Source organism: Penicillium subrubescens (genome assembly GCF_028828155.1).
Source record: "Penicillium subrubescens strain IBT 31985 chromosome Unknown utg000003l_segment0_segment0, whole genome shotgun sequence".
NCBI classification, from domain to species: domain Eukaryota; kingdom Fungi; phylum Ascomycota; class Eurotiomycetes; order Eurotiales; family Aspergillaceae; genus Penicillium; species Penicillium subrubescens.
In genome coordinates, this window is record NW_026643153.1 from 361,020 (window position 1) to 379,669 (window position 18,650).

General features: G+C 45.4%; 4 protein-coding genes across 4 annotated transcripts; 1 reads left to right on the plus strand and 3 right to left on the minus strand.

Annotated features, from left to right (window-relative positions):
- Nucleotides 1–1,901: 1,901 nt before the first annotated feature.
- N7473_004289 (uncharacterized protein) lies at nt 1,902–4,082 on the minus strand (the record flags this gene model as incomplete). The annotated part of the gene is made up of 6 exons (XM_057150229.1): nt 1,902–2,489; nt 2,553–3,183; nt 3,267–3,416; nt 3,490–3,609; nt 3,673–3,871; nt 3,947–4,082. The coding sequence occupies 6 exons, from the start codon at nt 4,080–4,082 to the stop codon at nt 1,902–1,904; spliced, it is 1,824 nt and encodes a 607-aa protein (XP_057010339.1).
- An 877-nt stretch (nt 4,083–4,959) lies between these two features.
- N7473_004290 (MFS general substrate transporter) lies at nt 4,960–6,090 on the plus strand (the record flags this gene model as incomplete). Its single annotated transcript, XM_057150230.1, has 2 exons — nt 4,960–5,081; nt 5,145–6,090. The coding sequence occupies 2 exons, from the start codon at nt 4,960–4,962 to the stop codon at nt 6,088–6,090; spliced, it is 1,068 nt and encodes a 355-aa protein (XP_057010340.1).
- An 8,990-nt stretch (nt 6,091–15,080) lies between these two features.
- Nucleotides 15,081–15,537, minus strand: N7473_004291 (Thiamine pyrophosphate enzyme C-terminal TPP-binding; the record flags this gene model as incomplete). Its single annotated transcript, XM_057150231.1, is given in 2 exon segments — nt 15,081–15,437; nt 15,454–15,537. The coding sequence occupies 2 exon segments, from the start codon at nt 15,535–15,537 to the stop codon at nt 15,081–15,083; spliced, it is 441 nt and encodes a 146-aa protein (XP_057010341.1).
- A 1,856-nt stretch (nt 15,538–17,393) lies between these two features.
- On the minus strand, nt 17,394–18,650 carry N7473_004292 (uncharacterized protein; the record flags this gene model as incomplete). Its single annotated transcript, XM_057150232.1, has 1 exon — nt 17,394–18,650. The coding sequence occupies one exon, from the start codon at nt 18,648–18,650 to the stop codon at nt 17,394–17,396; it is 1,257 nt and encodes a 418-aa protein (XP_057010342.1).

Genomic DNA, 18,650 nt, shown 5'->3' on the forward strand with positions numbered 1-18,650 from the left:
ATTTCTTTAACAATGATTCGTTCTTGCAACAGTTGAAGGCCGTTCCCACTCTTCGAGTAGACGTCCACCCTTCCTGTCTTCAGTAGCTGTCTGGCCCTTCCACATAGCCCTACACAATGGTGATGCACCATAAACGCCAGCAAGTTACACGTCTCGCTTATAAGCATAAGCTGGTGGCTCCAGGAACCAACCAAAGTTCCCTTAATTTTATAGGCATTCCCACCTACTCGGCTACTACTGGGAATGAGCATTTCAACTGACTGACTTTGATACCCAGAACGAATTAGCAGAGCTCTGGACGCGTCTATGCTCCCAAGAAGATACGTAGAAGCTCCCAGAGGTAGGTACTAGGCTCTCTGGTCACCGAGGGCGAGAGCAATACCAGGCCTTCTAAGATGGGTGGGACTGTCTCTAGTGCCTCTTCATCCAATCATGTAGAGCTAAAGATGGATGTTCTGTGAGGGTCTACCAATATTGTTGCTTGGAAGGCACAACCCGTTGCAGAGGTGGATTCAGTGGTTCAGTCCCCCCTCCACTGAGGAGGGATTCCATTGGCCCATCGTGTTCATTGCTTGGTGAATTGGGTGACTGTCGAGATACGACTACCGCAACTTGTGGTGGCAAGACGCCCTGCGAACACTTAACGGTGACTGAATGGCGTGCTAAGGGGTCTTGATATTCTGGGGGTGCCAGAGGCCTTGCTTATTCAACCATCATATTGACGAGTTGCTTGCAGCCCAATTTGAGACCCAGCGCGTAGCGGTTGAAAACAAAGGTCTTCTGCGACAGTTGATGCTCAACAGTTGACCACAGTCTTTTTTCCCGCCCTCGGTTGCATTGCTCGTTTTGACCCAAGTGACATAAACGACCGTTTTATCTGTGGCTTCAACGCGAAGGTCAACGGAAGAGAACGGCGGGCGATGAAACCGCACTTTATTTTCAATAATCTAGATGTTGTAAAACGGAGCTTGCAAAATGTGGGCTGGTGATTAAACATAGTCTTCATAGAATTATCTGCATTCAGTTTTTGATCCTAAAGGATGGGGTTTTCCAACGTAGCAGTGTTCTACTCTCACCTTTGAGCATGGTTAGCGAAACCGTGACCTGGTGCAAGTATATAAAACTGCTAATGCGCAGCAAAACGGAGACTACTCAGCTAGTTAGCACCCTTCTTTTATTTCCTCTCTCCTTCGCTTGTCTAAAAGTGACGCTTGAGCCATCTTTTTATTCGTGGAAGTGGCTACTTAGAAATGGCTGCTGCACCACACGCGAGCGAGCCGGCTTGTTCCGAGCAAGAAAGGAAAGCGCCAGAAACAGTGTCGTCGTAAATCAACTCTGACGACAAAGGCATGCGAATATAGCAAGATGTGCGATGCAGATGTTTGTCTGGGCATCCGTCTCCGTCAGTAATTGTCGCTCTAGCCATCCACTAGCCAGAAACCCGCAACGAGACCCCCTGTATATCCCCACTTGAACTAGGAGCGTCTGTCAAATCATAGTAAAAGATGGTATTATTCTTCTCCTATCCCATCTAGAGAATGCGGCCCTTTTATGTTCCTAAATAAGCGGTTGTGGAATCGGAGAATCTGTCTAGATACAGTAAAAAATTGAAATAACGAATGAAGCGAGATACTAGCTAAACGTAAGTGGAGTTTTGGAGAATCCGGCTAACCAGCTGTGACACGGTATCGTTCATTCTAGAGTAAAAGCATCAAATTGAATGAATGGCATTCAAACCTAAAACTCAGGTTACAATTAATACGAAAGCAAATTGATGAGGGCTTATACGAAAAGTAAATAGGTAGAATAGGTCCATATGGGTTGATAGTTCAAGAGTCCAAAATTTCAAGCAATCTCTTCAGTCCTTATAGGATGCTAAATTCCTTTCAAGAAAACAAACATCAAATCAGCCAATTCAACCACCTCCACTTCATTGACACTTTCCCCTTTTCCAAAACATCCTTCTTCATGCCCTTGGTGTGATTAAAGAGTTCATACTTCGCATTCCCTGTATCCCCCTTCAACTCACACATAAACTTCCCCCACTCCGTCTGCGAAACGATCGGAGCGGTGCAGTACGCCCCGATATCCAACTCATCCAGCAATTCGTTCAGACGGGGTAAAACAGCGTCCAATGCCTGATGCTCCATCTCCAATACCCTCCCTCGTTTCAGCCCTGCGAATTCCACATACCAACTGAGATCTTCCTTAACAACGCCAACTTCATATAAGGCGACCAAGTCTTGATTTACGCCCGCCGCAATAGCAGCATCGTAGGCCATCCGGTGGCCAATAGCTTCAACAATGGGTTTGCAGTGAGGATTAAGATTTCGATTGAAATCATGCTTGATTTTCTCTAGAGGCTGGCTCTCGACGACCTTCATGCATTCTGTAGCCAAACCAGCCTCGTGTTGAGCGAGGAGGGAGTTGGGGTTGGTGGATTCTGGGGGATTATAGCGACCAAGGAAGAGGTCGATTGCAAACCCTACCTTTGGTTAGTACTAAATTATTTCATCTTGGCTGAAGAGTATTAATTAATGGGCAACACTCACGAGTACAAAGAGCGGCATTGTCTCCTTCGGCAATAGCGAGTATATGGAGGAGATTCTAGTATTTTCATTAAGTACTCTCTCCGTGTTGATAAGACCACCAAGGGGCATGGAATTACTTACATTGTACTCACAAATCTGATTGTGTTTGAACATTCCCTGCGCACCACACCTCTGCGGTAACGAAGCACTGCACTGCTCCATGTTGTGAATGAACGATGCCTTAAGAATTGTAGCAAGTCTCTGCCGACCCTGAGTACTGGTACTATTCATAAAGCAAGTAATGGCATAGTCGGCGAAGGCTTCCATAACTCGGATTTGGGCGATTGCATGCAAGATTGGAATCTGCTGGCTGCGGAAGTTTATGATTGGAATGGGAATTTTACCCGGTCCAGTAACTGTGCGACGCAAATTGTACTTTCCCACGATATAAACCAAGTTTTTGAGATATGGAATAATAGACAAGCAGAGTGAGATTGTACCGATGGAAATACGCCGAATGGCAGAAAGAAAATGAGCTTGGAAGTCTTCTGGTTTACTGATGTCTCCGAGCAGTGCGTTGGGAAGAAGACGCACTTGATTGAAGGAGGTGAGACAGTGATCGAGAGTTCGAGTCCCTAGTTCTGGTAGGAGACTATGTATATGGGTGTACATATCTCCTGTATTAGCTTACACCTCACATTAGGGATTAAGGACATGAAGTTCGTTCCCACTTACACCGATGTCACACCTTTGCATATCTCTTTGCCATTGCTAAGTGCAACAATAAACGGCCGAATCCCTCGATCGTCTCCATCCACCATGAGTCTGGCCATGACCACTACAATGCGTGGAATTCCAGCTACTTGCCTGCTAGGAGGCATAAATCTGTTTCCTTGTCAGTGATGCAGTTTCAATTTCGAGTTTAGATTGAAAGGAGGAACGGATTCCGATATCTTACTTTGCAGCACCCATATTCGGAGTATGCAAGATAAAACTACCATCCGGTTGCAGAGTAGCGGTAGTTTCGAGATATTTTACATCAACACCATGATTAAGCTCTGTAATCATGAAGAGTGCTCTGTAACACGTCAGCTATACCCGATTTTCTTCGAGGTTTCGAATGACGACAACATGCACATACGAAACCTCGAAGTCCATAATTTTCTGTAGTAATTCCTGTAGATCTGTGCGTTCATGCGAGAATTGGGCAATGGTACCAGCAGCCAGGTTATACTGCGTAGCGAGCAGTATGTATGTTCCAGCATCTCGAGTCACAATTCCATCTCTGTTCATATCCCAGAATTTTGGTGTCAGGGAGTGAATATCGTCCACGGTCAGTTCTGTCATATATGGATAATTAAATAGAATTAATGATATTCTCTATGGGGGAAAGGTTTGAAAGGTGGTCCACATACTGTAATGTTTACTGATGGCCCTGGCCCGTTCATAAGAACACTTCAAACTCTCTTCACGCGTCAGTGAATATTGAGGCTGGAATAATGGAGTGGTCAAAAGAGGAAGGGTAGATTGGAGGTTCTTATCGGCTTCCATATTGTGGGAATAACAGAATTGATACGACTAATCTTCTGAGTCAATGTGATTTTGCATTTATGAGGGAAGATATTGGTGGTGTTGGTACTGAGCAGAGTCTAGTATTTATATCATATCGGAGAAACATCCCGCCTTCAAGTAGTATGGTATATAGCTAGGCAGTACATAGCTAGGGGCTTTGTACCAGACTTTCAGATATGATCTTCACAATGATCCACATCCGTGCAGTAAGTTGTAACCAACATATTATGCTCACCATTTGCAGATCATCGGGTATGAATGCATTCACCATTTGCAGATCATCGGGTACGAATACATTCTGTTTCCTTCAGCGCTCAGCACTTTTACCATTCCTGCTTATCTCTGGGCCGGTCCCTAGAGAGCATGGAGATGTGGGCCGACAATCTTCATTCGCGCTAGTAATTTACAATAGTGGGTATGTGTGCCTCCTTGGTAATTTGTCATGCTGACCCATGCAAGGGAGACCTATACAAAGGTCATATTGAGTATCATCATGCATGCATGGAGCACTAACCAGGAGTGAGCAACCCAAGGGCGTCACCAATGACCTGTCAGCTTCATAGTTGAACTGCCTCTAGGTGGTAGGTGGACCCTAGTAGGCCACGCTAGTCAGGAGTCTAGAGACTGAGACAAGCATGCCTATATTCATCTTAAACCAATGCTGTTGAATCTAAGTCTAGATAAAAGGGGCTGTAGTACATGATTGATCTCCCAAAAATGGTAATTTAAGAACTTCTGATAGCCACAACTTTGAAAGAATAGGCATGATTCCGCCGGTCAATTTCTCAAGCTTTTATCCTCTTACAAACTATTAGAATTCGGCATTGTTGAATACCCTTTTCAATTCCTAGAAAAAATGACATTCATCGATCCACCCGAAGAAGAACTGCAACTCACCAGCGAGGAAGACCCCAGGAAATGGCCAACCTGGAAACGGATCTGGATTTCTGTCGGGCCCCTTCTCGGAGTGTTCAGCTTGTTCGTCTTGTGTTCTAGTATACCGCGACCTACACAATCCCTAAAAGACTAATGGAAATACAGAACCTCAGGCAATTCCATCTACGTTGCTGCCGTTCCCCTAGTGAACGCCGAGTTCCAAGTGGGCTCGACCTTGGGCATGCTCCCCATTACCCTCTATACACTCGGGTTAGCATTGGGCCCCATAATTTCATCATCAACATCCGAGGTGTATGGTCGTCGTCCAGTTTATGTTCTTTCCCTGTTGGGAGCTATGGCTTTCAATGCTGTGGGTGGCTCGGCTTCGAACTTCCGTACACTCGCAGTGGCTAGGCTGCTGGCAGGGATTACAGGAGGACCGATGATACCTGTCGTAGCAGGAACGTTGAACGATTTGTGGGACACACCATCCGAGCAGATCGGAACTCGATTGATGGGCCTCTTCGCATGCTCGATAGCCTGGGGCAGTGAAATCGGACCAGTGATGGGCCAGCCCATCATTGAGGTTTCCGGGAATTGGCGATGGACATTCTGGTTGTCAATAATTCTTCTGGGGGTTTCATGTGTCGTGTGGCTGAACCCAGAGACCTTCGGTCCAGAGCTGTTACGCCAAAAGTGCAGAAGATTGGGGAAACCACCGCCTCCGCGCGGTTCTCTGAAGGACAACTTAAAGATTGCTCTGGGACGTCCATTACATATGATGATCGTGGAACCGGTCATTGTTCCAACTTCCTTCATCTCCGCTATTAGTCTCAGCATTGTCTTCTTCTTTTACGTCGCATACCCCTTCATTTTTGAATCGATCTACTCCTTTACACCTCATCAAGTCGCATTGTCGTTCCTGTCTCTGCTTATCGGAAGCGCTCTTGGTCTGGTCATCATGATTTTCATCAATAAAAGGCTCCACAAAAAAGCGGAAATGTTAGCAAGAACCCGGAGGCTTACCATGAAGCCGGAGGAACATCTCTACCATACAATGTTGGGGGGGATTTTACTGCCATTGTCACTTTTCTGGTTTGTCTCGTCCTAACTATATTCCCTCAAAAGATACCGTCACTAATTCGCGGGTGAGAACCTAGGTTTGCTTGGACGGTACGCCAGTCAATCCATTGGATTGTCCCTCAGTTAGCTGCACTTGTTTTCGGAGCAGCATTTCTTCTCGTCATGGTAACGTAGCCCTTTGTACATCTTAACTCCCTGAGCTATTTTTGATTTAAAACGGTATATAGCTTGGGTGGCCTCTTTACAAAAACGCCATATATGGAACTGAATTTGGCGCATCTGTCCTGGCGGCCGACAGCATGATACGCTATTCGTTTGCGGGTGTCGTACCCTTATTTTCCGATCAAATGATACAAAGAGTTGGAATCCACTGGTCAGTATCAATTGCGGCCTTCATATCATTGGCTTTAGTGCCGGTTCCCTGGGTTCTTTTCCATCTTGGTCCGAGGTTGCGGAAGAAAAGTAAGTATGTTTTGGATGGAGACAGGTCTTCACTACATATGTAAGCAAGGCTCAATCGTCAATGAAATTAATGTACTTGGTGATCCTATTACGACCTCATCATGGGGGGTTGATGTATTTATAATCCTACCATGTAGTTGGCCGTCTCCTAGCCTACCTTCTTAGGGTGGGCAAATGGACAGGAATTCGTGTCCGTCAGGGTGTCTGTGCCAGATTTCGGACACCCAAGGGGTGGGTGGTATTGGAGAACCTTCCGTGTTCTTTCTGGTATCCTGGCATCCTTGTGACCGAAAACAATAACTGGCCTTTGACTGCCTAGTGTAACCTTGACTTCATTCTAGTGACTTACATTGCACTTTTTAATTTAGAATAGTGGAGTTGGAGTAACACCTTTTGTCTTGCCTGGAAAGTTGAAGGGTATTTAACATGACCGAACCATAATAGTATCGAGGGGTTTTCGCCATCGAATTGTCCAGCTGCTATGTCCTACTTGCAGACACAAACTCCTTGCTGGATACGTGCTGGAGCGTGAGCTTAATTCATGCTAAATGCAGACTTCCTACAAGACGTCCGCAGTCATCAAGTGTTGCCGTTCACCGCAACTCATATTTGGAGAAGGGCTGTGACTCCCCGAGAGCCTTCCTCCTCATCCTTGTGAAGGTGCCCGGGACAGCAACAAAACCTTAAGCCTTTATTCCGCATCACAGCCAGAAGCCCCCTACGAACGAAATCCTCCAATATTGCCAATTCTAATCCAATGTAGCAAATACATGCAATGCACTTGCCGTCCGCGTCGGTCAAGATAAATAAAGACACTGGGAGCTTGTTATGGCCCATAATCGTCCTGCAGCAGCTGTCTTATGTATTCTCGGGCTTCGACAAAGTTGGAGCCTTTTCGGAGGGTTTGGAATAAGGTGTGTCTATTAATGTTTAGGGTTTTTGAACTGGAGATTCTGCAGGTGAAGACAAGATGATGGTCTCTGTGTTGTAGGTAATTCTGCCAGCCATAACTAATGGATGAGTTTTCAAGTTGCCAGTATTTCAACTGTTACCCATTTCTATCTGATTCCTAGGGCATTAGCTGCTGAATCATTGCTGGGTAGCCCCTATTACCGCTCCGCACGAATTTTCGAACTGTTCGAAATTCGCGAATTTCGACGAATCGAATCGAATTCGAACCTTGGTTTTCGAACTTCGAATCTGTACGCGATTCGATTCGTCAAAATTCGCGAATTTCGAACAGGTTCGCGAACTAATTTCTAGCTTTCTTAGCAGAAGCACGCCTTGGAGAGGAGTTTTTGAGGTGTCCGGCCCCGACAAAAAGACTTTAGCAAATGCATAATATCAACCGCATGTATTCTAAAAGAAACCATAACTGCGTAACTATTCAGACTTCCAACGTGCAGCATCTTTCAGCCTTATTAAGGTCCCAAGAGTCTTGCCTTTCATAGAGAAACGTCGAATTCCCAGTACATCTCTCCCGCCATTGAATAATCTCTCTATATCTACCTCTGCTGCTGGTATAGCAAGGTAATCTTGTGCTGCCTTGGCCATACAAGTAAATTCAAGCCTGTTAGCCTTCCACCAGTCCCGTATAAATTCAGTCTGGCTCTGGCTTGTTTCGAAACCAGTGCTGATTGTAGGAGTATCGAAATACTGGTCGATATCTGACTCAGCGACGTTACACTGCGTTGGCTGAAAGGCCTCCAAAAATCGATATTCGAAGCTCTTGTAATTAGTGCTTGGAGCAGTCGATGCAGGCTGTTCCGGGGTGTGATATGCTTTCTTCAGGAACGCCCTGATTCGGTCGATAATCTTGTCTCTATCTAGTAGCGTTTTGAGCTACTTGGTCTTGATTCGAGGATCCAGAATGCTTGCGATATAGTATATGTCGTTGTCTTTAATACAGTCGTGGTACCTCTCTAGGAGTGAGATTCCGTCGGAAACAGAAATGGTTATTGCTGCCGAGGTTTTCTGCCACTCGCCTCGTCGTTCCTTAATAGCGAGGAGTATAGAACGGAGCTCTTCAAATATACGCGCCGCTATATAAATTAAAGGACTGTCTCGAGAGACGTACTCAGTATATTCGTTGAAGGGAGTCAGGATTTTTTTGATATCTAAGAGTTGTCTCTAGTCGTTATATATAAGACGCAAGGCTTCAATATCTAGCTCGTCGTTGACTGTATCTTCGAGCTGCCGGCGACACTCTTCGGCTCTCTCAATTATAATAAAGGTAGAGTTCTATCGAGTGTCAACATCGTAATTAATAGCTTTTGTACAGCCAGGCCGATTATCCCACTTCTGTATTCGCTGGGGAGATCGCGCAATCTAAAGGACAAGTAGTCGAAGCTTTGCAATAGGCGAAGTAGGAGCATTAATAGTCTTCCAGCTTCCCTTAGCAACATCATCAAGAAGACCACAGGCTTCCTTATACGAACTCGCGCGTAGAGACCTCAGTATAGATTTCATGACCAAATTCAAGATATAAGTAAAGCAGCGGATTTGGGAGTTCTGGGTAAACTTCATTATCCCTTCTCGGATAATAGTCTCAGCCAGGTACTTATCATACCGCTAAGACAGCTTTTGGTAGAGGCACCGGTATAGGGTGTTATTATTAGATGCGTTGTCGGCTGTAATTGTCATCACTTTATCAGATATATAAAACCTGTCGAGAACCGTCGCGACGATATCAGCAAGCTTCTCTCCAGAGTGGTTGCCTTCGATTTCAACGAACTTAATACAGGCTCGATATTGCTGAAAATCAGGGGACATCCAGTAGGCATTAATTGCTAGTATTAGTAACGAGTTCTGACTTATCCAACCATCAAGAGATAGCGCGATTAACGAAGCTAAAGACATCAAAATTCGAAGCTCACTATCAAGAGCATTAAGCCGAAGACCTAATCAGCGGGACACTGTATCCGCACTCGGTAAGGAGTCCTGAAAGCCTACGGACCTTAATATAGCCTTAAATAAAGGGTGTTCGACATATATAAACGGCTGGCAGGTCGATATAATCCAATTTAGGAGTGCCTCTTCGAAGGGGAGCTTCTTTTCCTTAGAAATCTATAAGCTTAGTGGTCCTTAGCCTTCTGAATAACCGTCCTAAAAGAGCTTGTGTGCTTGCTGCAGATACTGTTTCAACGCTGTAGTTGAAGATCGTAGTTTAGATACAAATCGAAAGAATCGACAGGTAGATAGCGATACAATGTATAGGTGTTTAAGTTCGAGCCGCTCCTTATTTCCTAATCTCTAAGTGCCAGGTTCAGGTGTTGTACTGTAGTATTTCTATACCCAGCTCCGCTCCTTCGACTTAGTCTTATCATTCTGCTTAATTTCAACCCTCTCAACCTCGCATTCGACCTGAGATATTGATTGCGAAGGGCATATCTCCGTATTAAGGTTCGATAAACTCCTGGAAACATTGCTAGGAGCCGTAGGAGAAGTTGAAATCGGAGGAGTCGGTGACTTGGGGGCGCGTTAGGCCGCTCTCTTCCTTCGAGGGGGTAGGAGTGATATATCCTCTGCGAGGAGGCTATATTTATTAAGCGCCGCATAATCGCGTTTATTCTTCCTAGTATTAGGACAGCCGAATATCATAGGAAGTGGAGAAGTCATCTTTACATAATATTAGTATATCAAGATTGTGTCTTGATTGATCGCTTACTTTAGAGCACCCAGAAGTGATAGTTTTCAGTAGCGTTTGACCACGATTCGGATGTTGTTCTGGATAAAAGCATATACGCGTCTCCACGCGTCCTAGTGGAATCTCCGCTAGCCCGATTAGACTGTCCATTTGCTCTACATTGAATAAAATGTGCAACTATAGATATCTTCCCTCTATATTAATAGGTTACGTGTATCTCAATGCGATCTATAGGATAATTTAATTTGAAGCAAAACAGACAAGAAATAAGGTTATGGTCTTATTAACTAAATTAGAACTAAAAATTATATATTATTTGCATGGAGGTTATTGCCAAACACTCGCGTCTATTGATACTGCCCTATAACTCTCTTCATTCGAGGTCAAATTGTTTAATTTTTATGTAATAAACAAACCCTAGCTTATCTATTTCTGTATCTGTTGATTATTTAACTAGTTAACTCAATAACAGCCATTTATTACACTTCATGTGGCGTCGATTGATGGCATGGCGTGGAACTGCAGACACTGCCAGTCCTCATTTACCGCCTTCCCAATGAGGCTTTGGTCCCAAAAGTTCGCGAACTTCGAATCGAATTCGAATCGGCCGTGAATTCGAATTCGTACGAATCGATCTGTTCAATAATAATTCGAATCGAATCGAATCAGGCAAAAGTTCGATTCGATTCGATTCGTGCGGAGCGGTACAACCATGCAAACATTGAAGCGTCACTTATAACTCAACAGGTATGCTGACTAAGACCCAACCCAACCCACGGGTAGGGTTTTCGCGGGCGGGTTTTGGCGAGGCCTAGCCATAACGTAATTCCCGGTCACTCTGGCCACCCCATCAGAAAACGCGTCAATCCACTAACCTACCAACTTCAACCAACTACCATGCCACCAATTCGATCTGAATCCTTCCAGAAATCGACCAATCAGGAGGGCAAAATATTATTAGCCCTTGATGATATTAAAAATGGCCGCATCAAATCTCTTCGCGCAGCAGCGAAGCTATACGAAATTCCACGCAGTACCCTACAAACGCGTGCATGTGGTGTAGTCTCTATCGCAGAGAGACGAAACCCTAACCATAAACTGACCCAATTGGAAGAGGATTCGCTTGTTGATTGGATTATCTCTATGGATTTGCGTGGAGCAGCGCCTAGGCCAGCTACTGTAGCTGAAATGGCTAATATTCTACTCGCTGCGCGTGGTAGCTACCCCCCGCCTACAGTTGGGAAGAATTGGCCATCAACCTTTATAAATCGGCGCGAAGAGATTCGAACACGCTTCTCTCAACGAGGATCCAAAGGTTATAAAAGAGTGGTTTTTGACGGTGCAACGCGTGATTGATGAGAACGGTATCCAACCGGAGGATATCTACAACTTCGATGAGACTGGCTTTGCAATGGGGCTTATTTCATCGCAAAAGGTGGTTACACGAGCAGAATACTATGGTCGGCGATCAATTCTATAGCCGGGTAATCGCGAATGGGTCACTGCGATCGAAACGATATGCGCTGACGGCTATTCGCTGCCGCCCTGCATTATATTCAAAGGCCAGGTTTATATTGCTGGTTGGTTTGAATCAAATCTCCCGAGGGATTGGCGAATCGAAGTATCGAATAATGGCTGGACTACCGATGATATCGGCCTTCGCTGGCTACAAAAGATCTTTATTCCATGCACTACTTCGCGCGTACGAGGGCGATTTCGTCTATTGATCCTCGACGGGCATGGTAGCCACCTTACACCTCAATTCGATCGAATATGCGCTGAAAACGATATTATACCACTCTGTATGCCTTCACATTCATCGCATCTACTACAACCGCTTGATGTTGGGTGCTTTGCTGTGCTTAAGCGTGCGTACAGTCGCTTCGTGAGCGATTTAACCCGAACGGGCTATAATCATATCGATAAGCTTGATTTCCTAGCAGACTATCCTCGCGCACGGCTAGAAGCTTTTCAACCGAATATTATTCAAAGCAGCTTTGCAGCTACTGGTATCGTACCAGTTGATGCTGATGGAGTGCTTTCTAAGCTGAACATTTCTCTCCGAACGCCGTCACCACCATCAAGCCGACCAAGCAGCAGATCTAGCCAATTCACACCAAAAACGCCTCGAACAGTGAAGCAGCTAGAAAAGCAGGCTAAAATGATGAAAGATCTAATAGATCAGCGGTCAAAAAGCCCTCCAAGCCCGTTGAACCAACTGGTTGATCAGATTCTTAAGGGCCACTATAAAGCATTACACAACACTGCTTTATTAGTGAAGGAGAACGCTGATCTACGCGCAGCGAATGAAAAGAAACGCCAAAAGCGCACTCGATCGAATAGACGGATTACACACGAAGGGGGCCTATCAATCGAAGAGGGTCTACAGCTAGCTCAGCAGCTAATTCAGCCAGTAGAAGCTCATGAGGTAGTATCGCATGAGGAGGTCGATCTGCCTAATCAGCCGATTCAACCGGTCAGGAGGGCTCCGCCTACCTGCAGTGGATGTGGCCGAATTGGCCATAGGATTACTTCATGTGAAAATCGTATTATCTAGTTAAATTAATGGGTGTTAGTTGAGATAATCAATTTTGAAATTTTCTAATGGGGTTAGGTGGCCAGGGTGACCGGGAATTACGTTATATTCCTTCCTCCGGGGTCCACTGCTGCTATTGTTCCGTCAATACTATTGGGAAACGTACGTGACCCAAATCTTTTGGAACTGCAGCAGTACTACTCTGCGGGTCACTCTTTGCAGATCAGATCGCCTTGTGTACCATGGATCGTATAATTGGAGAAATTTTCCAAATACTAAATGGGTCTCACTGTTGAGTCGTGATGGTCAGCTGCTGTGATTTTCAATGTTTACTAAGTCCTTTCTTCGTAAATGGCTGCTACAAAGCCATATCCGCGTCAGGGGCAACATCCTCTTGACGCATCTGCCACTGGACAATTCTCATTTTCAAAGTCGCTTCATTGTATTTAGCTTTCTGCTGTCCCAGCGCCCCATTGTGTGAGGACGGAAGACTTAGTACAGACTCGTAACATTGGCGAAGAGGGGGAAGCGTCGAACCCCAACTCGACCGCAAGTCCCTGTGTGGCCGTCCAGGCCGCCCATGTAACGACCTGGAGAGTTCCCATCTCGGTATGGATTTTTTAAACACAATCCTCGTTGTTCAACGCTCTGTTGAAGGTGATTCACCGTAAACAACTTCAATGTGAGAGTAATTACCAGGATACGGATCCAAGGGGGCGGCCCGTCTAGATCCTTGCAAGCCACGTTCAGAGTGGGGCGCTTGGTGAGATTGGCCGCAAACTCTAAACACATCCTTCAACGGCTGTTGAATCAACTCAGGACGAACGGCGGATGGCGAAGAGCACGAGGTAGAAACTATCCTTTTGTGGTGGCGCGCTCTGTCAGCGACGGACGGCAAAGGGGATCGTGAAAGAGGGTTACGAAGAAAGGGTCTAGAGACACGAGATGCATCCGCGACGCAGGCCTCTCTCCTTGGGCAGCCTTTGTTTTTGCTGACATATTTAGGTCATTACAATGACACGACACGGGAGGTAGTTGATCAAACAAAAATTTTGAATATCGTTCAGAAGATAACGACGCCCGGATGATTCGAACGCACGATCTCCAGGAGGGCGTTACCGGTAGCCTTGTGCTACTTAATGATTAAGAAGACTGCAGGATGGGCTGCCTGATGAGCGAACAGTGTATCGAAACGAGATCAGGATCATAAGTGATATTTTCGGTACGGCCGATAGTGACACACACTTCTGAGGAATAAGGACTGGATTATTCATAGAGAAGCACAAATCATGAGAACCATCTTATCATTAGAAGAAAGTCTCTAGAATTCCTGTAAATATTACCACGTCCCACCAACCTCATTATGTGTGGAAGTGGCGTTGGTGGGGCTTGGACACTAACGCTAAGGGCTATTATCTTCAGTCTTGCAAGATGTGTCATTTGAGTACTTGTCAAACGTGACAGCTAGATACTAGATACATCATCAGGGGTGGTCATGTGTCTGTCTTGAGCCTATTCTCTAGAGAAGTTCAAATAGTCCAAGACTTCTATTTATTTGGAATTCTAATTATATTCAGCGCTTTGTTGAAGATACCCCAAATTAAAGGAGGCAGTTGGAGATAGGTAGTTCCTGGTGCATATTATAATTTGACTTGAGATTTTGGATATGATATATTGCATGAGAGGCGGAAATGAGTGAACGCTTACAATTAAATGATGGTTACGTTGGGCGATGAGCACGCGCAAGAGCCTAAAAATGATGGGCCTGCCTGGCGGTTCGGGCGAGAGAGATTAAGGGAGGGCCAAGCGCCCAATTAAATTGATACGCAGATTCACCTGATCGACTTGGTAGTCAATGATCTATTTCAACCGCATGCAGCAGATTGTATACATGCAGCGGGCCTGATATGGACATAACTTGCTGTACACCCCCGAATTGCCGAGTTCAGTGGAAAGCGAAAAAGCTCCGCTTGCCAGTAATGATCATGCATTATCTGACTGGGCTGCAAAATAATTCTCAAGGGATCACTCCCGTGTAATGGATGTTTCTCTTTGCACTGCATCGCATTGAATTGCATTAGCTCGGTGGCCCGAGCCGTGATGTCATTTACCGTCTGTTTCTTCCGTATCATATGTAAGTAAATAAATTAAGTTCGATTTACGAATTTCCAAGCAGTTTGTTTCTGTTCATGACAACTAGCCAATCACGATGCTCATTCAAGTAACAACGTCGACTAGTCAAAATTGGTGAAACATATCTCCTGCCCGTAGCTCCCCTTACATGGGCTTCCACTAATCAACCACTTGGATTTATCTGCGATATCCGACACAGCATCCTGTCGCTGAGCGTCAATGCCCATTCCATCAGCCACCTTCAACGGAATCTGGATTTCGTTGGTGACTGAGAATATCGGTTGTCGTAGTCCAGCGCCTGCCATTGCCTAACCACGCCTTGCTCTTCATTATTGAGGACCGAGATTTTGATTTTAATACCAAGGTCCGCGGCAACAGACATCTCATGCAAGGACATACTAAGGAATGCGTCTCCATTATTATCAATACCCATCGCATGAGGCTGCGCCACTTTGGCGCCAATCGCTTTGCGGGGACCCCGGAAGTGACCAACGAACGATCGCCAGTCCATGGGAAGATCTGAGTCGCACATCTGGTGCGATCCAACACCAGTGGTCACGATGATCGGGCTGCGTGATTTCTTAGTGAGCTCACTCAGCTGTAATATGACGAACTCGGGGGAGATTCGCGTTGCACGCGGCGAAGTCGCTAGCTTGATCGGGGATGTCTTTCTCCAATTGGCAATCTAGCCCATCCATCTGCTCGATCCTTCACTTCCCTGACATGGGGATGGAGGTCGGTGAGTCGGGTGGCGATATCGCCTTGGATGACCGCATCGTGCTGGGCATTTTATTGATATGTTGACGGTGAATTTCAAAATGAACAGTGCCACCGCGTTTTTCTTCGCCAGCTGCTCGCGCGACGGGAGCGAAGCGATCAGGGCCTCCTGTCACTCGATCGTCAAACTGTGCACCTAGAGCTATTACCAAATCGGCCTCTTGGATAGTTCTTCTGCGTAGACAGAGCCATGCATACCTAATATCCGTGATGACTTGGGGCCCTCCTCATCAAAGCAGCCAATCCAAAGGATACTAGTCCCAACTGCAAGGGTTAGTTGCAGATTGTGACTCATACAACCATAATGGAGGTGTATACCACCACCCACATTTATTAAGAAAAACATACGTTATCTTGAAACAAGTCCTCTCCCATACGATAAATCTTAATTTCAAGGGGCGTGGACCGATACTCGTCGACTGATAATCAATCATGTGCTTGAATTTGGAGACCGTATGCAGAGAAAAAGAGGGGAAAGATCGCCACACCATCTCTAAAGTTATAGCAACCCTTCATGCGGCATGTTTAACTTGCGGAATTTAATCCTTGTCCCAGATTAGGACGGTTATAGAAAATAACGAGAATTATACTTCTCGCCATTACCCATTTTGGAAGATAGTGACGATATATGATAACGGCATGTAAAACGCGCACATTGGCGTAATGTAGAATATATGTAATGCTCTGAGAATAGCAATAGAATCATCCCCAAGATATAAAATGTGGGTGTCTACCTAGTATTGGCAAGTCAGAAAATTATACTGAGGGAGCATTTTTTCATGTTGAATTTTCATACAATAATCTACGCTACATTTCTTTCTGCGATATTCACGAGGGGCGGCCCTAGTATTATTTCTGCTTGTATGTGTCGGGATATATCCTCCCGTCAGAATAAGCAAAGACAGGTTGTACGTAATCGTGCTAAGCAGCGGCTCCCGCCGTCTGAGGTTCAGGGGCATTGGAGATGGAGAACACACATCTATCTACATTTTTGAATCAATTGACTTTTTGCTTTACGGCATAACACTGTCCACTTAACTGTGTACACAGTACCTAGCTGGTGATACCAACAGTATGAAATAATAGGGGTCTAATATAAAATTTCCGCATATTTCTAGTGAATAATGCATAGTGGAAGGATGTTATTCGCAAAAAGACTTCAATTCAGTTACCGTGTGTATCGAATCTGGTTTTTCAATTCGGCGGTAGCTACACACCATCTTTGGGATTGCACGCCAATTGTGCCTCCTGCGAGACTTTTCCTGCAGAATGCCCTGCTTCATGCGTGTAATATCGGGTTTTAAATGGCGCATGTGAGCCATAACGCAAGAGGGAGGGGCGATTTATCAGACTGGTGTGCTAATCCATGCTATAAGGCCAATTAATAGTATGCATTGCACAAGACGTGGGCAAAAGACTAGCAAGTGGAAATGAGAGAGCATTCGTAAACAACTGAAAGCAGATGATTAAGGGTTTATTCTGAGAAGCATAGCAAGAATCATGCCGATAGTCGATAGTCTCAGTCTTTGTTGAATCTGGTTTGGGGATATAGTCAGGCTTCAAAGGTCTCGCAAGGACAGAATAATTTACGCTCAACCAAAATTAATGCATGTGCTATAAGTTCTTGATAGACAAATTCATCTTAAGCTCAACAAAGCACCTTGCCAAAACCAATACAAAGCGGATCAGTGGAATTGCCTTTTCCCAATCAATATACTTCACACACGTGTGATCGTTCACCTTAGCTGGCATGTGATCGAGCCAGTCAGACTCAAGTCTAGCCTTGCAAGGTTAACATCGACAGGAAATTGAGCTTTTCAACATCAGTTGTCAGACCGGCATACATCTCTTGTCTAATTTGCAGAAGGTAGTTGGCTATCTGCTCATCTGTATGATATGTTTGGTTGTAACAGGCCCTGATAGACAATTTATTACCAAAGGTCTGGATTCCAAGATAAATTCGTTCGTCGGTTGGGACCGCAGCCATCCAGAAGTCCCGGACTTTGAAAGATCCGTAGCTTTTCGGGAAGACTTTCGAGAGATTCCCAATGAAGCTGGGTAGTATTGCCTTGAAGTATTCTTGAGACAGTGCTGACGCGCATTTCTGTAAATATGGTACCATCGTGATAAGGGCAGCAGACTTTCGATGAGCAAGGGACTTGTATTCATGTTTAATATGCAAGGCTGTACGTTGAAAATCATCCGACATCGACACCTGTATAGGCCAAAAGCCAATCCGCAGAGCAGCAGCCCTTGCATTGGCATTGGGAGGCGAGTCGGTACATCTTTCTCGAAAACTGAAAATAAGAACGGTTGAATGGACCATGCTTTCAGAATTGGGGCTAATTCTCTTTCCGGCATGGAGAAGTGCTGCATGCACAAAAGCAGTGATCCCCAAATTCTGTTTTTGGGCTTGATCCAGAAGCTCAGATGTTTCGTTTTCGGAAAAGTCGAGAGATTGTGTCTTGCCTGCTCCAGGTGGGTGCGTGTTATTAAAGGAAGGTATTTCGAACGCCTCTCCCTCTGCTCGTGGCTGGGGCAAAGACGAGACAAGATTCGAGGACCAGGAATCTTCCAAGGTGGTTATTCCCGCAGCGTCGAATGCACTAGAAGCAAGGTTGTGCACTTCCGCACCCCAAGGTTCGTTCACAATTCCTCCACCCAAGTTCAAGCGCTGGATCTCAGTAAAGAGATCTTGTAGCATGTTCACAACCGCTTGTCCATCCCCATGCATGTGATCCATGCGCAGAATTAATCTTTTCTTGCCAGGGAAGTAGTAGAGTACAGGCGACTGGGCAGCAGGTGCGATACTGAGGTCTTGACAGCCTTGTACTTCCGCATGCGAGTCACACTCTTTAACGATGAAAGTCTTCTCCAGCCAATTTTCAATATCCTCTTTACTTTTGAGAGCCATATACCGGAATTCCTTTTGGCCAACTTCTGTGGCAAGAGAAGGATGGAGATAACGCAGTCTGATCCATGCTTTTTTGATCGTCTCCAGAATGTTATTTGCATCGTTATGGATGGTTTCCAT